The sequence below is a fragment of the Rhinolophus hipposideros genome (assembly GCF_964194185.1).
Source record: "Rhinolophus hipposideros genome assembly, chromosome: 3".
Lineage (NCBI taxonomy): Eukaryota > Metazoa > Chordata > Mammalia > Chiroptera > Rhinolophidae > Rhinolophus > Rhinolophus hipposideros.
In genome coordinates this window covers 25,812,123-25,835,330 of record NC_138049.1, presented here as the reverse complement: position 1 = coordinate 25,835,330, position 23,208 = coordinate 25,812,123, and the positions used below count along the sequence as shown (strand labels likewise).

General features: G+C 35.7%; 1 protein-coding gene across 6 annotated transcripts in view; it reads right to left on the bottom strand.

Annotated features, from left to right (window-relative positions):
- The window catches only part of BCLAF1 (BCL2 associated transcription factor 1), a 28,454-nt gene extending 5,791 nt beyond the window's left edge, over positions 1-22,663 (bottom strand). Inside the window, exons 1-12 of one of the 6 annotated variants that reach the window (XR_013992101.1) lie at positions 22,150-22,663; positions 16,122-16,225; positions 14,305-14,418; positions 12,480-13,391; positions 10,642-11,307; positions 10,330-10,499; positions 7,921-8,026; positions 6,772-6,856; positions 4,184-4,359; positions 3,888-4,050; positions 2,906-3,086; positions 1,644-1,790 (exon numbers count right to left, since the gene is read on the bottom strand). Coding sequence is in view for 5 of the 6 variants with exons in the window: in XM_081030591.1 (XP_080886717.1) it covers positions 1,644-1,790; positions 2,906-3,086; positions 4,184-4,359; positions 6,772-6,856; positions 7,921-8,026; positions 10,330-10,499; positions 10,642-11,307; positions 12,480-13,391; positions 14,305-14,408 (2,547 nt within the window). In the remaining variant the exon portion in view is untranslated. Of the gene's footprint in view, positions 1-1,643; positions 1,791-2,905; positions 3,087-3,887; positions 4,051-4,183; positions 4,360-6,771; positions 6,857-7,920; positions 8,027-10,329; positions 10,500-10,641; positions 11,308-12,479; positions 13,392-14,304; positions 14,419-16,121; positions 16,226-21,630; positions 21,740-22,149 lie in introns of those variants that run through there. The other 5 variants (XM_081030591.1, XM_081030594.1, XM_081030593.1 and 2 more) reach the window with 5 other exon arrangements.
- Between the last annotated feature and the right edge of the window lie 545 nt (positions 22,664-23,208).

Here is a 23,208-nt window from a genome sequence, read left to right as displayed (position 1 = left end):
CTATATCTTAAGAAAATATCTTCTCACTTCCAACACCCAACTAGAGGTCCCTGAATAAGTCTGTTATTTTTCTCAAATCTAGCTCCTTGATTCAGACATCGCTCAGATCTGTTCTCACCACCATTATTCTTCTAAAACTGCTTGAAATCCAAATTAATAAAAGTATTTTGGTCTTCTACAACTTAGCTCCTGCTTTTGCTTCATTTTCCCAAATCTGTACCAACCACCTAGCCACCTGAGTACTGGAGTTCTCTGGATCGGGATGTTTCACTTCCGCTATCTGCAGTACACCTACCTACCTTTTAAGCTCAAGATTCAAGCCAAGTTCCTCTACGAGGTCTCTCCTACTATCACCATCCTTTGCAATAATCAACCATTTCCTCCTTTGAAGGAAATCTACAATACACAGTTAGAATGTTTGTTTCTCCATTACTAGTCTCTAAGCCAAGAAATAGAATAACATCATATTTGTCTTCCCATCATTCATACCTGGCATAAACAGCAGTCTGTTAATACATAAATTCTTAAAATAAAAAAGGAGATAGACCTTTTCAACTTTTCTGTAACTGAATAAGAAAATACCTTTCACTTTCAGATTGTCAACTCAACCAACTCAAAAAAGCATCAATTTCTCCTCAGAGGAACACACCCATTGAGCAACATTATGCACAATGTGTTCTGTAAAAATGTGTTTAATTTTGGGGGCTTCTGGTCAATAAACTACCCCAAAGAGACAAGTGCATACTAATTTCTGAAATAATTATATTGCCAGTTATCCAAACAAAATAGTAATCTTCTTCAGAATACAGCTCTATCCTCTAACTTTGCAGATGTGCCACGGACATTCAGGTTTATTCAAATATATTCAAAGCCAAATGAAAGACACAATTCTGTAAATCCAGCACTATTCCCCTACTTGCTTCAACAAAACAACTAGGTCATCAGAACCAGTCTCTGAAACATGATTTCCCCGAGAAGCCTGTGACAAAAATGAACTTCTGGGGATACTTATTGGTATATTCTCAAATCCATCTAAGGCAGGATGGACTCTTTTCTTCGATGCTACACTGAAGAAAATTTCCATTGTTACCTAGAGAATCTTTCGGAACTCACCTTCCGCTAGTTTCATCCCTTAGAAAAATACTTCAGAGAAAAGCATCACAAAGAAATATCAAATTAGTATATCTAGCAACTTTTCTATACTGCAATTTTTCATCTTCCTTTTACTCCAATGCAAGTTAACAGCCTCCCTGAGACCTTTAATTACATGTACTGTGAAAGAATTCTTGTTGTCTTTCATTTAAACAATTGGCTGTAATGATGGAAGGTAAACCTTAATGAGTTTTTACAATTATCACTGTCTTACAGACATACATTAATGTTCTTCTCTGAATGTGGCTATCAAATCAGGTATATTTTTAATTTACCCTGATCAGCCCATAGGTGATGTCAATAAAGTATAAACAGGACTAAAAGGGACCCACATTTTCAAAACTTCAAATCATCTGGGTAATAAATTTTTAAAAAGTTTTCCCGCATTATGGTGAAATCTCATAGTAGTGGATATCTGTACTCAAATGTATTCATCCAGTATGCTTTGAAAATTAATGCAAACCAAATAAACACAGATTTCTAACACCCACCAAGAAGTACTTCTTGCTCTTTGGGGTGTATTCTGGATCCCATTCCTCTTCCTTCGGTCTCTTTTGAAAAGTAGTATTTGAGTTGTTTGGACCAGTATTTGTCCCAGCAAAAACTCCTCTGGCTCTTCCTCTGCCTCTAATTCGAAACTGATTAACATTAACAAAATAGTTTAGTAATGCATTCAAAGGTATTTAGTTACATGCAAACTCTAATTTTACTGCAGTAACAAAAAACATGTTCACTGATTTTCTTCCTAAATCTCAATTTCTTAGCCAGGATGGAAAGGATGGCCGTTTTGTATCACAGGCAAAAAAATTCTGCCTACTGAAAGTTGAGTAGGTTAAGAAGAAATGCACAAACTAAGTGTTAGAATACTACACTTTCATGGCCTGAACTAATCTTTTAAAATAATCAAGTTGGTTTTATTCCCTTTTACTAGCCGAAAGAGTTGTCTAATTTCCTTGAACTATCATAGGCAGCCCAAGTGTTCAATTACAGCTATAACCATATAAGCAAAGGTCTTCTTTCCCAAAGTATTTAATTAATGAACTCTGTACTAACCAACTGGATACTCAGTCAAGATAGAAATCTGAATTTAGAAATTAAGAGTCAAGAAGATGCACTATGAATCCATTAAATTAATAATTAAAACAAATTTATTAAAACATGAGGGTAATTATGTATGCTATGTACAAAAGTTGTATGATTTCCATGATTGATACACACATAATAAACAAGGACATGAAGAAAATAGGTAAAGATGAAAATAGTTACAATACAGAGATGAACATATGGGTTTTAAAATGTTTTTTAGGTATCTTGTCAAAACTAAGTTATTATTAAAGAAATGGGTGTCAATCAATACTCTTCCTTGACTCTTGGGTCTTTAAGCACTATGAACAGTTATTGATTCCAAAGTTAAGAAATATATCTAAGTTTATATAGACGCCTCTAGATCTCAAATAGCATTTCTTTTTTTTAAATTAAGCAAAAACATTTATTTTTTACTCTGTGTACAAAAGAATCATCCCAGCTCCAGCCCCTCTTCCCTCCCCCTAAATGCATTTAAGGAAGATGATACTTCAAATACCATTTCATTTTTCAAGACTGATTCAAGACATAATTACCCTCATGTTTTAATAAATTTGTTTAGAAGTAGTGAGTCACATAACAATGTCAAAATCATATATTTTACTTTCCTTATATATAGTATTCTAACGAAAAGTCCTAGCAAATGATCAAGAATAATTTTATTGCTTACAAAGGTTCCTCGTGGTCGGCTAACTCCTGCAAAGCCTGAGTATTCTTTCAGCTCATGGTGAGTTTTAAATTCTTCTTCTCTTTCCTTCTTACTCTCCTTTTCTTCGCGAGAACTAGGAGAAGAAGGTGATGCTGAAGAGGATGAAGATCGAGAATGATCTTGCTCTCTACTTTTATGTTTACTGCAAAATAAATAAACAAAAAAATGTGCTATTTTTAAAAAGATGAAGACCCTGTTGACTCTTATAATAAGAGGGATATTTTTCAAGCCAAAAAACTATCCCCTATTAAAATTATTATATAACTAAAATGATTGGGTGTTAAACTTTTGACAGTGTTTCCATTCTCCTTCAATATTTGTTTTCCATCACTACTGAAAAACATACTATGGCCTGCCAGTTAGAAACTAGCAGTCTGGAAACCAAGAATAAGGTTCAGTTGTTCAATATTTTTAACTTATTTTTTTGTTATTGTAAGGAAAGAAAAAGAAGAGTAGGAAAAAGTAAGAATGTTCTTAAGGCCAAGTTTCAAAATGACTGCAGTTTGTACACCCTGGGTGAGAAGAGTTGGTATGGTTTGGGCCATAATTCCGTTATAGAAATAAAAAGCATATGAAATTACAAATACCAGTTATGAATAAATAAAAAAACACAAGTGAAATCCACCATTTACCTAATGAATACCAAGAAAAACAATTATCTATGATACTTAATATTCCTATTATTTATTTGACTCTATGATGATCAATTTTACATTTAATGCAACACCCGATAAGGTCATACCTGAGATAACTCTTACCACTGCTAACAGTATCCATGGAAACATTACTTTGAAAGACTTATACACATTGTTATTTCATAAAAACTTCCTCCCCCCCTTCTCTCCCAATGTTAAACCACTAGATATCAGCTTAAAATTCTTGTACTCTGGGTGTTATGAGTTGAAAAAGTGCGGAATCAAGCATAACGAACCAAAGTTCTTACACAAACTGTTTCTAGAAATGCACTGCATTGAAGTCCAACCTCCTGATGTAGCCTGGATAATAGGACACATTAATTTGTCATTTTTTTTTTCAGTGTTAGCTTGCTATTCCAAAGTTTTTGTCCTCATCCACCATAAGCCGTGTAAAAGACAAATACATTTTTGCTGTAAAACAAATAATTTTAATTGTTTAAATTTAAACATTCGATTACACAGTCAAAATTGAAAGCAATTAAGCTGACAATTATTAAAGGCTAATTAGAAGCTAAAACCTAATTCAGACAGTTTTAAAAATTACCTGTCATCTTTGTAAGATTTGTATTCCTTGTAATCTTTTGGAGTTTTTTCCTGCTTTCTTGACCCACTGGATTCCCTGGAGCCTTTGGAATCCCCCCGTTCTTTACTTCTTTCTTTTCTCCGTCGATCAATGTCATGCCGAAGATCAGCAGTATCACACCTTAATTTTTTATCTCCCTATGAAAGACAGATGCAAAATACAGATTTCAGGGGAAATACAGAAAAAAATATGTATTTAGCCAAATTTTATGCCAGTTTCTAAACTGACATTTTAGTATCAGAAAAAAAAGAATGACAAACTACTTCCATACTTAGTTTCTGTTTAAAAATGTAAGTGTTTTTACTAAACATTTGTGTACACAAGTGCAGTGAGACTGGGAAAGTTATTAAAAGCTAATTATCTTGAAAATGTCCTAAGTTTTGGTTCAAAGAAATCCATAATAAATTTTTGCACAATAAAATGTAATTATTTTTCCACTCAGCATTCTTCATTATCATCCTTCATCCTTGCAAATCGTTTTTTAGATATTTTAACAATGAGAGATTATAATCTATAGTTGTATAGCCATCTGCCTATAAAGTTAAGGGATCCTAAAATAATGGTTCTCATTAGTTAAACCTCGTTATCATCAAGCTCTTTCCAAATAAGTTAACCAACCCAATAAAAACCACTTAAAGTAAGAATTCTGTAATTTCCATAACATGCAAGTGGAGTATCATTATGAAACCAATTAAAGTTGAACAAGGATAGAAACAAAGCCAGAAATACATTATTCCCAATCCTGTACTCAGTATCTTGGGCCATATACTGCCCTTTCTCAATTCAGGTATTGCAACGGACATTAGTTTAACTGGGTCACAATTCACCTCCTTCTTGTTCCATTGCTTTTTCAAATACTATATAATTTAGGAAGATGGAAAGAGGAATCTAGGAATGAAGAAAAATTACACATCAGTAAGATGCTAATAATGTGGACATCCTCGCTACTATTCAACAATAAGAAGTACTTACTCTGGGAAGTCTAGCTATAATATTCATAAGCATTCAAAAACCTGAAAGTATAAACATTTCTCCAAATATCAACTACTCACCTATTTACTCCCAGGATAACAAAGAAAAATCCAATCAAGAGCAAAAACCCTATTAATCTAGGTAATACCAAGCCCACAAGTGACAAGCTAATGCAAATGCAAGTAGTTTTAGGTTCCAAACTATACACATATATTTCACATTAACACGTTAATCGTTCATTCAGACAGGAAGATGGATTAAAAAACAACGTCATATCCTCTTGTCCATCCATCAGTCATCACTATTTTTCCCCTCCAGATCAAAATCTGGTCTGAGTAATGAAAGATGCAAAATACTCAATGTCAGAGCACAAGGATAGACTAAATTGTTGGCAAAACAAAACCAATACTGAATCTAAGGTATGGAAAGTAAAGGTCAAAATTAGCATTCACTTCTCAGAATCTATTTTTCCAAGATCAACATGCCCCATGTAAAGAAATCATTTTCTAAACTTTAAATTCCATATCTAATAAGTTAATAGGATGCCCTACTAAAAAATTTGTACACAACTGTTAATAAAAGCTTCTATTAATAAAAGTGCCAATGATTTCATAATGGCCCCATTGTTCAACAACTTTGCAAAACAAATGTTATTTTCATTTTTCTGATGAAAACCAACATCCAAAATGCTAAATGTTTTCCAAATATCAGAGATAGTATTCGGTGACAGTCAGAATTGGAACAAAGCAGTACTTCCAAGTCACCTAACTCTTTTTTGACCAGTTAATCCCTTTCTACCTTTCCCCACATTTCTACTAGACTTTTATGGTCTGTCGTATGACTGGCCTACCTAGAAATGTCAATTTCGAATTATCAGAGTGTATCAAGAGTCTCCCTAATGACTCAAAATTCCATCCTCACAGAGCACTCTCCGGCCAGTCATTCATAGGCTCCGAAGTTTAAAAACATGCATCCCCCAAAATCTACAATATTCTAACAGTGACATATAGTTTTTATTTCAAACATTCATTTGTAAATCAGTTCTTATTTCTTAGTCCAAATCAAAAATGTCCAATAGCATGGGGATTACTTCTTATTCTCTGTGAAGAACCTAAAGATGTTAATTTAGGCACACATAAATCAAGGAATATTTATCTTGCCTCATCCATTTCACCTCAAAACTTTATAGAAACCCTAACAATTTGTATCATTGCTTTTATAATTTTCTTTTATCTACCCATTGTTTCTTTACCCTTCTTAGAACTAATTTCATCCTTCCATTTACATTTTTAAAAAACACTCTTGGTTTGGGAAGCATTAGAGATCTTGCTCCCAGTACATACTGTCAGCTCGGCTCAAATAAACACATAAAAAGTCTCAAAAAAAATCACTCTTGGTTACATACTGTGTCAGCTTAATTTCTTTTAGGAAAGAACACTATATACGTTACCATAAATATATATATTTACAAGTTAAACACAGAAGATATCTGTAAACATCTTGTCTAAATAAACTATGCTTGGCACAGTATCACTAAGCTGAATTTCATATGAAAAAACTGTCCATTCAAAACATACCTTTTGATTTTCTTCTTTAAAAACTCTTTCTTCCCCTGCTAAACGGGTATGCTTCCTCAGGGCACTTGGAGAGATGTCGATTCTCCTTCATGTAAAATAAAGTCTATTTGTAGTCACATTAACTTAACGGTTCCCAAATATCCTCAGAATTGTCCATTTTTGTAAAGGAAATACTAAACAGTTATGTCTCTCCTAATCAACTAATTTAGCATAGTAAGATTATTAACCTAATTACTAACAGACAATTAAGAAATACAACTATTTCCATTAAAAATGAATTGAAATGCTTAGACCAGATTTAATATATAAATGAAGCCTGACCTTTTAAAACAGACTTATTTTAATCATCAAAAAAGGAAAAACTTGTTTTGATTCAATTGAATATTATTTTAAGTGTCAATTATCATACATTATCCTCGATGAAAACGCAAATAGGATCTTTTATTCCTTAGAATCTCCAATATTAAATAATCAGTCAATCTTCAGTTTTATTCTGTGCCTTTCCTCGCCATTTTATGTGTCAGCTGCAACTTCCCAGTGCTTCTTCAGCAATCACAGCCAAAACCACACCCAATGTGTATTAATAAGCTAGATCCTCCATAACCAATAATACTAATAGTCACCACCACCCTGCAAAATAAGTGGTTATTCTTATTTTGTATATGGAAAAAGTACTAATGTTCAGGATCAAATTACTTGTTCATCACAATGTAATGAAGTGACAGAGCCAGGTTATGCACATACTTATCTGCTTCAATGTTCATGCTCTTTTCATGAAGAACAGTTCTACTTCTGACCGAGCATTTTTATTTTACAAACTTACTGGAAGTAAATTAAATTCAAGTGTTACTCTGGGCATTCAACTCCCTCCCAAAAAACAAATGTGGTAACTATTTAATTCCATACTGGGGAGTGGTAAAAGTATTTTAAATTCTAACAATCAGTTTAAACGAACAAAACTGAAAATGAAGAAAAACAGTAAATTACAAAGTTTTCACGACTGGAAATATATTTATTGAAGGTATAAATCAGGAATAAAACCAAAGTTCGTTTGTATCATGTTGACAGCACAGTTCTAATATAATCTGTTTCAACAGTGTCTTCCTATCAAAACAACATTTTTATATGCCCATTCTATAGTACACATACCTGTGTATCTCGGGACTCTTTTGCCGGGTACTATGTTCTTCCGTGGCTTTCTGATACGAAGTGAACCTCTCGTTTAGGGTCACTGCAGCTGATTTGAAGTATTGCTCTGTTGATTTAGGAGAAAAACTGCCCTATTAGTTATCTTTACTTTAAGAGGGATTCTCATTTGTGACAGAAGGGCATGTAGCAGGTGAAAAGAAAATAAAAATACTCAAGAAACCTAGCAGAAGAGAATCAAGTGTTACAAAGAGCTCTTACCCTGTCCCTTTCATAACTTCTAGTACCTCAACAAGTAACTGATACAAAGTTCCTCACAGGTCACTGTCAATACTACATATAATCCGACAACAATAGATCAAGTTGGAAGTCTCTAAATCCATTTCAATAGTGCACTACTTCCTCAAACAGAACAAAAACAGTAATACGTGAATATCCTTGTACCTTGCCAATATGAACTAATGAAGTTACTTCAAGCAATCATTTGCAGAAAACAAAAAAATACTGAAATAACTACACAGCTGTTTTAGTAAACTAATAGAATTATTTCATCAAGAACTGTACTGACAAAAAAATTGTATTTAAGAAAAAAACTGAATACTGCTATATATCAATTGGAAAACACTTTTTCAATTATCAGTCACTATTACCCCACAAATCTGGCATCTTGGCAAACCTGACAGTACATTTGATATTACTGCCTTGTCTTTCTTTCAACAATTTTAAAATTTGTAATATCAACACTGATTAATTTTTAAATCAGTTCAAAATATGCTGTAAATGTAAAATAGAAAGACGTATAAAGTCATGAAATGTTACATTACGAATCAAGCCATCTGCTTAACAGGTCAACATACATCTGTGTCAACTTACCGCCCAATATCCAGCACATGTCTCATAACCAATCATTAAAACTTGAAACGGCCACTACAAGGGTAGTGCCTCAATCATAATTCCATGAAACCCAGGAATTTGAGCTAGCAACTCAGTTTTTATGCCATTTTTGCCAGGAAGACAGAAGATTCAACTTTGCCTGTATCTTTCAACAGCTATTTTACTTTGAAACATGGATTTTGCCATTTCAAAACATATTCCAGGACCTAGTTACAATGAAAAAGAAAACATCACTGGGCATTTTCAGCTCTAAATTAAGTAAGAGCTGTTCAGATCGGTTGCACAATACCAATAAATGAAACATAACTACAGTTCTTTAAAAAAAAAAAAAAAGAAAATGAAAAAGGAAAATTTTTACCAAAACCTGATCTCAAAAGTCAGCAATATATTGTAAAATGTGGAGACAGGTCAAAAAAAGGTGAAAAAAGAAAAAATGTTAATGTTTCATATTTTATGCACCACAATAACATGGTCATAAACTGGTTCACTTAGTTATAGCCAAATAACAAAACTGTTTCTTTACCATGTTTAAATAATTACAGTCAAAATAGAAATTTATTAACTGTTCACTGTTTTGAAATATCACGTGCATAAAGAACTGCTAGTGACAAGTTTCAGCTATTATAATGAGTTGTTCTCATGTCAAAAGACAAACTTTTTTTTAAAAAATGGCTTTTAAGACCAACAGCCATGGAGATTCCAGGGTAAGAACCTATTTTCATAAATAAGCTGCCTTTTAAACACAAAAACAAAGTAACAAAAATAAAACTATCTAATTGCCCAAAAAGTCATACCCTAAAACCTTTGAAAATTAGTAACTTTGAAACTAGAATTATATACTGGTGAAAACAGAACATCATTATTTTAGTTGAAATGAACACCCTTATCATCTTTAGGACCTAAAAAAATTTCACCATTATTATCCTAATTAGTCACTATTAGTGCAATAACTACTAATCTACTTTTAAATTTCTTGAACTTTTTTCCAGTTTAAAAATCCTAATAACTTTTTTTCTGGTTTATTTATGTAAAAAAGCTAAGTATTATAACAAATTAAGCAACACAAAAACAAGACAGGAAATCAATACCGTTTTTCCACTGGCTTCGGGGTTCTTTAAAAGTTGAAAAGAAATTTTTACTAGACAATATTCAATAACAATACTGCCTCACTTCCTTATAAATCTATGCCAAGAGTATATTGTCCTAAATCACACATCAAATACGGTATTAAGGGCTCATTTCAAAAATACTTTTACCATTAAATAAACCTACATCATGTTTCACCACGATACAAATTTTTAGGATATATATTTTAACTCTAATATTTCAATCATTTTGTATTAAATATTTTCATGTTTTAATGCTAGCAAGACTGATTATCTTTCATGAAACTCATTTTTCTAAATTTTTTATGGTGTCTATGTACACCTGCTAGCACTGGGGTACTTTAAATATTTAACACAGTTGTTTGTTTCCTTTTATTTGCAAGAGAAACTTAATTCATAACACTAAACATACCTTTAACATGATGAACCAAGGAGACAATGTGTTGAATAAATGACTCTGAAGTGCTTTTGCTGGCCTGTGGCAACTTAATGTGGTCAAAGATGGATCGGAATTCTTGCTCCTTCTTGACAGAATGGACAAGTGTACTAGCTAGTAGCCTGTCTTTAGTCAAGGAAGCAGGTCTGGAACATATCAGTACAAACACACATACAAACAAAATATACCATTGGTTTGAATACGAAAATGGGAAGTATGTTCAAAAAATAACAATTAACTGGATTACTAACCACCCAGATTATTCACTGGGCATCATTGTGAAATTACCTGTTAGAATCATCAAGAGGAACAGGTGCCATTTTGAGTTTGACTTCAGGACGATGAGAATCACTGGCTATCATTTTGATCCTAAGTGGGCTCTCCTCTCTGAAGGTAGTCTTTTCTCGTGCATCCAGATTCTTGTGTAGAGGAGGACTGTAATCAAAGAGGTCTTTGAGCTTTTCAGACTTTACCTGCTCAGGTGACTGAGTTTCTTTCTTTACTGTTATTCTCTCAGAATTTTTGTCGTCTTCCTTGTGCTTATCTTTTGTAGTGCTAGGCCTTTCCACTACATATCCAGTCTCTTTCAGTTTATAATTCTTTTCTTCTCTAAATCCATCACTTTCTCTATTGCCTTTCAGTGAAACTTTGGACTTGTACTTGGGTCCTTCCTCCTCAGTATTCCGGTGAGATGTAGTAGCAAAACTTTTACCCTGATCTGCAAGGACTGACTTCCTGAACTGTCTATAATCCTCTGTCTCCTCTGTGTCATCCCCTTCTGAATCATTAAACTTTTGCTTTCCAGACTCTTTATCACTAAAGTAATCTAGAGCTTCCTGATCATCCCATTCTCCCTCTGCCCTGCCTTTCTCGGATCCTTTCTCCTTTGGAGCCTCTTTATCCCTGGTATTACCCCTATCAAGCAGGAATACTCTAGACTCTTCATCTGTGAACCTGTGAATAAGCAAAGAAGAGGATGGTAACTTTGGATTGCATTCATTGTGGGTAACCTGCATACTTAAATGTGTTGCCCATTACCACAGGACCAGTAGTAAGAGAAAAAAAATACTTCAGTGCTTTTTCAGATTCTACTTTTAAAAAATACGAAAGACATCTCTACAGCACTTATGTACTGAGTTTTTAAATGTATGTATTAGACTTCCTAAAGTTTAAAAAGTAAAGCCATTCTCAAAAACCTGTTCTATTCAGTCATAGTCCATAATTCTGCACTAACAAATCCAAATTTCCAGAGATTCTGTAACATACAATACAGCTTGACTTTAATTTTTGAGGCTAAGAACCACTAGTAAACAGTATACTTATCTATTACAATTCCACTCACGATTATGTACAAATTTTCAGACTATTTCACTTACTTAACCATTAAAATAAATAGTTCTGAATCACAATAATCCACATATACTTTGCCATAGAAAAATGATGATTTCTGGCATTAAGTAAAAACTATCAGTTCAGTAAGAAATTAATTCTAGATCGTACAGCACTGTACCATAAATAGCATGCTTGCTCTATTTTCCACTTTTAAGTCAATCACCCTACATTAGCAACCAGTTTTCATTAAGCTTTTTTAGCAACACTCGAAATTAGAATTTAAACAAAGTATCTTTAAAATGTCACTAATACCAGTATCTCTTCTGTGGTAAGGCAGATTAAAATTCGGCAGCTGGATTGTTTAAAATACCACACAAAAACACAAAATAGAACTGCATTATTTACGTATGTCACATTGTAATGCTGAAAAAAATAAGCTTTCAATGCTGTAACACAAAACTAATCTCTAAAATGTTATTTTTATAACATATTTTTATAACATTTTAGTCATCAGTTAGTTATGCTTTATGCTACTAATTTTTCCAGTTTACATTCTTCTGAACTGACTGAAAATGGATAAAATTAAAAGGAATATAAATCAGTTTCTATGAAAACACTTAATTTCCAAAGTTAACAATATGAGTAATAATGTGGAATTAACTTATAAAGAAGTCATGAGTAGAAACAGCTAAATATACACATCATAATGCAATTTTAAGTCTTGTAAATCCAAACAGAATTCAAAGAATTAAAGTATTAATACTATAATCTAAATTCTCTATTTTGGTTCTTACCTTTTAAGGAATTTTCCCGTCTTTGCAGTTTCCTGATCTCCACCATCAGGATAAAATGAGGAACGTCCCCTAGCCTCATCTCTTGGAGCATTCTGTGGTGTGATTGTCTTTGCAGGGCTTCTTCGTGAAGGGATGTGATGAATTGGACTATTCTGAGAAGGACTATACCGACTAGATCCATTTCCAACAGAACCAGACCCAGACCTTTCAGGACTATGCTGAATGGAATGTGAATGCTGAGAGGGGGTGTTTTTTGCAGAGTGGACTGTGCTGAGCATAGGGGCATCAGAGCAAGATGAACTCTGACTAGGTGGTGTAGCAATCGGTGAAGGACTATGGGGTGATCTGGGACTATTATCATAAGCTGAAAGACCAGGCCAAATATCACCCGATGTAGCTGATGATTTATTAAACTCATCAATGGATTCAGACGGGTCATGTTCAAATGTATCTTTCGGTTCCTCCTGTGATTTATTTTTCAAAGGACTCTCTTCTTGGGGCTCCCCTTCAGATTTTTTGGTTTGTTTTTCCTGAGACCCTCGTCTTTTAGAGACAGGAGATTTGCTATATGGGGATGAAGAACGAGAAGAGGATGATCTTGGAGACCTAGAGGATCTATATGACCGGCGAGATCTGCTTCGGGATCTTTGAGAAGAAACGGATCTTCTTTTTGGACTCCTGGAACGTGAACGACCTCGTCTAGGGCTCCTAGAGTGTCTTCTATTCCAGACAGGTCTATAGCCACCTCGATGATATCTACCTCCTCCACCTTGGTAATACCCTCTACCCCTTCCTCTGTACCCATAAGGTCGTCTCATTCCTCTATTATTTCTGTAATCTCGCCGATAATCTCTAGAATAAATACGATCTCTACTACGAGATCTTGAATACGTCCTGGAACGAGACCTAGAACTAAAAATGAAATAAATATCAATGCAATAAAAATGAACTATTCCATCCTACAATTCTAAACACTTCTGGTTGATCATGACACATAAATCAAATGTCAAAGCTAAAAATGTACATAAAAAAAACCTCATGTACAAAGGTAAAAGTTTACTGTTTTCAACGAAGAAAGTCTCATTTCTAAGATAAATACTGAGAATAAATTAAAGGCCTTAGAAATGAATGAAGGCACAGAAAATGGGAAAAAAGACACATCCAACAGAACACACTAACACATTATACTAAACTTATGCAAGCACTTAAAGTGATAGTGTAAAAGTATTTTTAACTGCACAAATACTCATCAGTGAAATAATATTGGCCAAATGAATATATAATGCAGATAGGCCTAGAAAAATACAGAAAAAAATCATAAACTAGTATTAATTCTTAATGACATTATGTTCACTTTTATTTTCAACCTGTAGTTTCTATTTTCTATGCTAAGTATGTATTACTATTCAAAGAAAGACAAAAAGTATTAATCATTTTTAACAAAAGAAAAACTTAAGGAAACCTCAATCAGAAAATAATAGGAAACTATGAAATAATATACAAAGGTTGTTTACTGCCAGTTAATTCTTGTTATTCAATTCCTCTCTTAACATTACAAATAAATACAAAAAATACACCATATAGTACACAGTACAGTAAGAATCTGAGATCTACAGTCAGACTAGCTGGATTCTAATCTAAGCTCTGCATTTACTAACTTACAACTTAGATAATTCTCACTTTCTCCAACTCTAAAATGAGGATAACAATAGATCCATCTGACAGGGTTCTTTAACAATAAAATATATTAACTTCAGATATAATAAGCACTCCATAATTAGCTGATATGATTATCATTAAAAAAATCAAAACCATGATAATTCACCTGTATCTCTTCTTTCTAGAATGTGACCTTGATCTTGATCGAGAACTAGACTGTGATCTAGACTTTGATCTTGAAGAATGTGATCTAGAATTGGAGCGACCCATTTCTTTTCTCCTAGTCAAACGAGAGAGCAAAAAAGTGTTAAAAATCACAATTGAAAAAGTTTCACGTTAGGCAAATTTTCAGATACAAATTGAATTTTCCAAAACAAAAAGTTTCTCAAAGGATAATATTCATCATTCTTTTCAAATGAGTACTAAGTCAGTCAATTATTCCTAACTAAAACTGTATTTTTCACCTGCATGAAAGGTACTGTGTATATTGAAGATATAACAAGATTTCTATGGACTGCCCCACCTATGTTCGTGACTCAATCCAAAGAGGCAGCAGCCGCAGAAGCCAGAAAAAGCAATACCAGACTACAGCAGTATGTTCGATGTTATTCCATACCCAATACAAATGACTACCTCTCCTATAAAAGAGATAAATAATATAGAATATTACAGATAAGGAACCTAAAACAAAGAAAATATAAGTGGCATAATACTAAAGAAAAATAACCTACCAGACTGTCATCACAAATGCTTTATGGCCTTGAAATGGGACTCAATTGACCACTCCAAGAATGTAGTACTACTTGGAATGGTGGGTAGTCTCCTAGTAGAATAAGGTCACTAAGTTTCTGAACAGCTGTGGCTCTGCTCTCAATAGTCATGGGTGCAGAATAAAAATGGACTAATGTGACAATGCCTAGTCCACCCTGTAGCTTTTGGGTAAGATGAAGAAAAAGGATAAAAGACAAAAGAAACTGGAGAGATTGCTGTAAGAAAGAGATACTGGAGCAACAAGAAAAAGAGAATTGGGCACCAGTATTCTAACTTTTCTAAACACTATTTAGTATCTAATGCAATAATTAAACCTCATTGGATACAGAAATCAGTAACAGTACTAATTAACTTATAAGATCCACTCTTCACAAAATTATATATATCCCAAGTTTATCTCCTATAATTATTTCCAAATGTCACTTATGACTCAAAATTAGTAATCACTTCTATAAAAGCAACTCACTAAATAGCCTACAATACATTCAAACCATCTCTCCTACAACCAAATATATTTTAATTTTATCTACCTTGCTCAGTATTATGAAACAGTATCTATAAGTACTAAGATGAACTGAATTATAGAAGAGATAATATCTGCATACTTCCTCACCAAAAAATACAAATGACAGATTCAAGTTTTCAGACAAATGTTTCAAAATAAAACATAACTATCCTCAAACAGACAAATATCAGCTTTGTCTTCTCTCACTCTTAAATCTAAGAAATACATAAAAACAGTATGTTCTTCAGAGTTGCGGTGAGGACTAAATAAGTTGACGTATGTAATACACTTAATACAAGGGTTAGCACATAATAAGCTATCAACTTTAATTACCTTAACACCAACATAAGGGGGGAAAAGACAAGTTGTGGAATGCCTCTTGCATACATAAGGGAAGGTGAATTAAACAAGCAGGATTATTTTGCCTTGCTTTATTTTAAGTAGCTTTGTGTGTTCCGAGTCTTTAAATAGATGTGTTTATTGAAGTAGAAGCAAGCACACAACTTAGAAGCAGGAGAGATTAAGAATCTTTTTCCTAAACCTAACTTTTAAAATCTGGTTTACTTCATACAAGCCAACAAAACAAAAAACAAAATATCTTCAGACCACATCACTTTTAATCATTCAGTTGGAACCATGAGTTTAACAGAAGTCACATTTTCTCAAATAAGCCAACACTGACAACTAGAAAACTGAAAGGTATTTACCTTGGGTTTTATGCAGGACCAAGCAGTCAAGTGAAGTCTTTGAGATACTGTAAAATTCTTCCTGGAGAGAATGTTCTGAGAAACTAAACTCTAAATTCAAATTCCTGGCAAAAATAAAAAATATGAGTTTGATTTATGGTAAATTAAATATCTATTGCTTACAATACTTTATACTCAGCATTGCAAAAAACTCTTAATAAAGGCACTAATGATTTCAGGGAAGGGGAAACCTATTTAGGAAATAAACTTTTAACCATAAAAGCTCAAAGAACTTAACTGTTGATTTTAATCAGAATGCAACAGTGTATCACGAAACTGAGGGCAGCTTTATGTTTGAATTTAAATACTTGAATTCTAATTTCAACAATGTGGACTTTTGTACAAAACATAGGCTATGCTGTCATCCTATCAGAAAATTCCAAAGTGACTAACCTAATGCCATACTGGTATATCAAAACATGGCCTATCTGTAATTAGTATTCATAACACTATAGTTTATAACTTATCTAAAACATGATTTTAATGCTTTGCTACTTATTCTCTTTTGGCCACTTCCTTTCATACAGATTAGTTTCATATGAAATGGATTTTTTTTTACAAATTATACAACAGCCATCACAGTAACTCTAAGCTTTGTGCCTAAAAGCATTTTGATATATGTACAGCAGACATTCCAATAAAAGAACAGCCACTAAATTAAATATCTATTGGAAGCCAATACTCTTCCTAATCTATTACTATTCAAATAAATTTAAATTTTGCACAAAATATTAAGCAGTTATCAATACTGAAAAGGTTAGCTTTATAACATTCAGCAATCATCAATTATGTGCAAAGGTAGACAAAAAACATTAGGAGAGCAAAACCTGAAGACTACAAGATTGGATGCCTATACTCAAAAGAATTCATAAACCAGCCCAAACGAAAAAATACATATAGACACTATTATGAAAATCTGTGAATCTTACCAAGTAATCCATCCAATTAAAAAAGGCAGTAAAATTAGAAATACAAAGTAGAAAAAATGATAAGATTAAACTGGTAAATCAAGAACAGTGTCCTCTAAAATACCCATGGCCCTACTGCCAGGGAAAACAGAGTTAAGGTAGGAAGGAAGAATGGGAACCCAGTAATTAAGAGAAACATACTAAAAAAAATAGCAAAAACAAAGGGCCATGGATCAGAAACAAAGGATTTCTAAAGTACACGCATGTTTATAATTTTAAATATATCAAATCTCCCAAGTGGGTAGAGAAAAACTAATTTTCTGAAGTGGCGTGTTGTTATGAAACTTTATTCTGACCTAAAAGTCCAGCACTACTGATGTTACTGCTGGAAGGGATACAGGTTCATTTTAGCTAACACATCCCCTAAACAAGTCTAAAAGGCTCATTTTAATTTCTATATATCCAGACAAGAACCAAGTGCCAAATCTCTCTTTACTCAAGTCATGATTTTTTGAAGTTCCAAGAAAATAAATATACACTAGAAATAGCAAAGTGAGGAGGAGAGGGGCTGTAGGCTGTTAAACCAGTAGATAAATATTCTTGTTCACAATTTATAAATATATTCAAGTATCCATACTAAGAACTCAGTGATCATATGTAAGATATGACACACAATATACGTAATATTTAGCATCTAATATAGGCAGTACAAAGACTAATCAATTCAGCTAATTTTTTTTAACGAAAAGTCTATGTACAAAGAGTACTGTGCTGTGTATTAGGGAGACATGACTACATAAGAGACCTCTGCCCTCCAAAAACCAACTAGAGGAAAAGAAACCAATAAATCATAGCAAACTAAACATCTAAATACCAACCATGTGCCAATAACTGTGCTATGTGACTTTAAATAAAATCACCTCATTTAACTCTTATAATCTCAAGAGCTACATATAAACCTCATCTTTCAAATGAAGAGAACTATAAGCTTTCAGAATTCCTTTGAATTAACAAGGTGCCTATTACATACCAGGCACTATAGTTCCAGTGTCAGAAATACAGCATTGTTTAAGTGAGACATTAAGTTGCCTACTCTCGTCTAGCTTATGTCCAAGGAGTGGAAGAGAGCAACAAAACAAAAAAACAAACAAGGGATGTGTTAAGAAAAGGTAGACAGGAGGACAACTATGGTGGATCCTTGGGCTCTCTAAAAGGAGGTAATATTTAAGCTCAAGACAGGAACACTGCAAAAACCCACAGAAAGAAGAGCTTTCTTCTACATTCTAGGCAGAGGACACAAAGTTAGCAAATTCAGGACAGAAAAACCAGTAAGAAGGTTGAGGCATTATGATCAAGGCGATAAGGCAGAAGAGGCAGGAATGAACCACATCAAATAGCATCTAGTAAGTAGGCTAGAGCAAGGAGTCTAGATTTTATTCTGTCATGGAAAGATCCTGGAAAGTTTAATCAGGGCAGAAGTCATACCATCTGATTTACATTTCTAAATGGCTGCTGTGTAAAGCATGGACAACATGGAGAGGAGAACACAGAGACAAATTAGAAGATTCAATATAATAGTTTGCCTGGAAAAGGTGGTAGTACTAAAGATGGAAAAAAAGCGAATCCAGAATCTGGTTTGGAAGTACAGTCAACAGTACTTGCTCATAGGGAGTTGGGTGCAGATGGAGTGAGAAAATAAGAAAAATCAACAGTGTCCCTAAAGTCTAAGTTTTGGGCTCAAACATCTAGAAATGCAAGTTAGGGGGAGAAAAAATTTACCCCTTTAGGCTGCCCTTGGTCACAGAGTGTAAATGGTTAACTCACAATTTAACCATCTCCTGATTCCACTCCTGTGCTCTCTCCAATACCCTGAAAGGTGCCTGATATCGCCATAACCTTTATGTAGAATTCAAAATGCCAAAGCAATCTTTCCTTCATTACAACCAAGATCCCTTAAAACCAGGTTGTAGAAAGAGATAGAGAATAAATTGCTTCATGCATTTTTATCCAATGGATCACCAACCAGTGAAGAGCACAGAATAAATCGGGCTTCATTTTTTTTAAATAAAGTTCTTAAATATCTTAACAGAGCCTATCTTTTATGGAATAATAATGGTCAGAAAACAGATAATTAAAAAGGCAAAGACAACTGGCCTCAACAAAATATGCAAGATGAAGCCTCCCAAATGTATTTTTCAGGTTACCCTATCAAGCATACTTGAGCCAAGACTTTATTTTAGCAGATTCAGGGAGTTCAGGTTCCAGATTTTTGTAAACAAATTATGGCTATTTACATCTTTAAAAATTCTATAAATAACATCCCATGACTATTACTCCAATAGACTAGGTTCAAAATCCTGCCTTTACCATTAACTAACCGCCCAACACTGGACAAGTTACCTTAATCTCTTTCAGTTTCAATTTCCACAGGTATAAAATAAAGCTAATAATGGTATTTCCAGGTTTAAGGTTAAATGAACTGAATTAATGAATGTAAATAGCTTAATGTTTGGCATATGGTATGCACTCAAACATTAGTTATTATTGGTAAAGCTGATCTGTAACAGTCTTTGCTGCAGATTATTAATTTTGCTTCAATTAATCCTTGTAAGGCTCCTTGAATATTTTTGATACATCATTATTAGCATTACAAAATCTTTCAAGAAATGCTTAATGATTGGAATTTTGCTTTAAAACACTCCAGAAAAAGGTAAGTAAATTAACTTAACAGGTAACAATGATCATTAAAACCAGACAACATGGGAGTTCACTATTCTACTTCTGTGCTTGAAATTTTCCGTAACTAAAAAGCTTAAAAATGACAGGTTTGGTCACCTTTTTATTTCTTTATCCAGCTTGTCATCTTGTTTTAAATAAAAAGGGGGGCACAGAAATGAGAAAAGGAAAACCTGACTCTAGACCAGGTTGGGCACTCCCTGGTTCATATGGCCTTAAACAAATGTTCTACCTTTTTGGCTTCCACCTAATAAATGGAGAAATACTGGATCAAGTAAAATTAAAGTATTTGAAAACTCCAAAATATTACACAAATGTAGGGTCGTTTTATTATTACCTTAATGTCTATTGATTAGGTTTTTCTTCAGTCCTGGGGATTGTCAAAATATTAAATTCTTAAGACTCTGAGGTAACACTGATGACCACTGTTTAAGAAGTGAAAAATGAACAAATTCATAACCTACAAGTATAACCTAAGCACACTTACTACCAAGAGATATGTTGGACTTTTTGATTCTCCTATCTACTTCTTTGATAATTAATAAATCACTGTAAATTACAAAGTGGAATTCAGCTAATGTTCCACTAATGATTCTGAATGTACTTTCTGGAAATACTGAATCCAAAGCTCTAGGCAGAAATGAAAAGACTATTTCTATACGTCTCCTCCTCACATAGCTAGCTGCCTGGGTAAGTTAGTTAACAAATTCAACTGGAACTACGCCTACCAACTGGTAAGTTTTTACAGCTCTGTCTCCAAGTCGAAAAATACTATTAATCTTCCAAATCAAGAATCAGATCTAGTTAAATCTCCTTTGCCACCATTTTAATTACCTAAATTAAGGGGAATTTCAGTTTACCACAATGTAACAAGGCATGTATGTTGCTATATGCCATCAGGATAGGATTTAGGTTGTTCACAGTGATTTATTTCAAACACAATCCTTCCCATCAAATTATTTATCCTGAATGGGCTAGGATCATATAAAACATGCAAGTAAACTTGTAGCAGTTTTTCCTACGTAAAGGTTCTTTATTGTCTAAAGAGTAGCCCAACCATTTAACTAGAGTCCATTTGGAATGAGAATTCACATGAGGGATAAGGAATTTTGTTTTGCTTAATTCCAAAACAAAACAAACAAAAAATATATTTAAAGGCGCTGCTGCAAAAGGATTGAAGCAGCTACTCTCTTTTGTCAGTTTTGGTCGTATTTGCCTTCAACTTTGGTCTTAATTTTTTCCATTCTAAAACGCTTCAAAAAGTTTGACATGTAAAGGAGTTGTCAATAGTACTGCTTGATTTTGAGCTAAATCTTAAAAGTAAATAAAGGCAACTTAGGAACTTAAAATGAGGGCAAAGTCCCCAATCTCAACTCACCACTCCCACCCATTTATCCCACCAACTACCAATCATGGATGCGACGTTTCCAGCACGATATAAGGGGCTGAGTCGCTTGTGGAAAGGACATGGCTTCAGTCGTACTAACGGAGAACGGCCCTTTCGGCCGAAGAGTAGCCGGACCACTCTTGGCTCCATCAGCTAAGGCCGGCTCACCAGGCTGGGAAACGGTAACTAGGCTCCAACTCCTAGAGTCAACAGTGCACGTCCCTCCAAAACAGAGTGGGTGGCCAAGGCCCGAGAAGATTAACGCGGAGAAAATTATTCTGCAATACCAAGGGCCCGGGGCGGATGCGGGGTGGGTACCAGGGACAGCAAAACCGGATCCGAAGACTAAGTAGACTAACAAAAATGAGGCGTAAACCGACAAGTAGCGTGAAGCCGAGCAAAAGGAGTTTCACAACGACGCGAAAAGGGGTCAACCTACCCGGTGCACTTTGCTGCAGGTCATAGTTATTATATCAAAGCCCCAACGGCCGGGAAGAAAGGTGGCGATCCCAGCCAATGAGAGGTAAACCCCAAGTGTACCCCTCGCAGCCTCGGGAGCCGTAGGCGGGGAATCCAGAAAAGAGGAAGCGCGCGTGCGCGGGGCGAGCGTTCAATCGGGCGCGCGCAGAAGTCCAGACCAAGGAAATGGGGGAAGGGTGGAAGAGTGAGATCTGCGCACGCGCACGGGAAGGCCGCGCGGTCTCTGGATCTCGAGCCAGGTTTGCAGCCGCGCGCGCGCGCGCACCGTTCTCGCTGCTCACCCCACCCCCACCTTTTCGGCCCACAGTGCCTCGAAAACCTGAGGAAAACTGACGGAGAAACGCATAAATAACGGCACAACGTCTCCTGGGTTCTCCTGTCGCCGCCAACCTGCCGCCACCCACAAAAGACTCAACAATATTCATTCGTCCTTGGCATTCACTACCCTTGAATGATATGAGTGCAGCGCGAGGCCTACCTGACACGCCAAAGCACCGTTCCCGAGACTTATCTTCGTTGTAACTACACAGCGGCCATTTCCCGACTCAAGAACGGGAGGAAAACCATAGAGGTATCTTCGACGCGCTAGCTCTTCTCCGTCACTTCCGACTTGGGGCGTGGCCTCCGTTGCCGCTAAATATCTGGGCAAGCCCCGCCCCCCGCCCGCCCTCAAGTGGCTCCCTGGCCGAAGTCAAGGTATTGCCTGAGGCTTTCTGGGAAATCGCAGGGCTGGTCTCGCGCGAAGATCTGGCGGCTCCACCCTCCGACCCTTAGCGGTGGATTTGGCCAGGGTAGGGGTAGATCGTGAGAGGGGTGCGTTGCTGGGCCGTGAGGTCGCCTGGCCTCTCGTTGCGCTCAGCTGGCGTCTCCGCGTCGTTTTGAGGGGACCCTCCGAACACCTACCTATCGCCCCCACTTTTCGCCCATCCGGTCCATTCCTTCCGTGGCGCGGCCTCAAACCACGCCAGCAACAAAAAGACAATCTCACACTGAGGGGAAGAGCGACAGGCGAGAGGCGGGTCTGTCAGCGCCTCGCGTCTCCCTACGCCCGGCAGCGCCGCGTTTCTTCCCGGACGCCTCACTGCACACTACGAAGCGTCGCTTTCGCTTTGATGGAAAAGACGCCGTGCGCACTTCGATCGGAGAAAAAAATGGCCACGATCTACGTGTCTTTCCTGGGTGGCGTCTGACCAGCTCTGTGACCCACGACGTGGCCCAGCCGCGGGACTCGCTCGCGGTAGAGGCTGGCTTGGCCGTGTGCGGCCGACGATGCTGCGTGGCTCCCGCGGTCGCAGAGACGCGACGGCGCAGGCACCTCCTCGGCACACTGGCGGAGGCATGAAAGTAAAGCCGGCCACGGAGCGTGAAGGGCGTTCGTGCCGGCCGACAGACAGGCCCACGCAGCTTGGTCTGCCCAAAACACAAGATTATAAACGGGCAAGCCACGTTTAAATGGGGTACACTTTCAAATAAGAGCACATTTCCTATTAATACTCGCCTGCGCTGCGCTTTCTTCCTTAGGGCCTATCACTGTTAG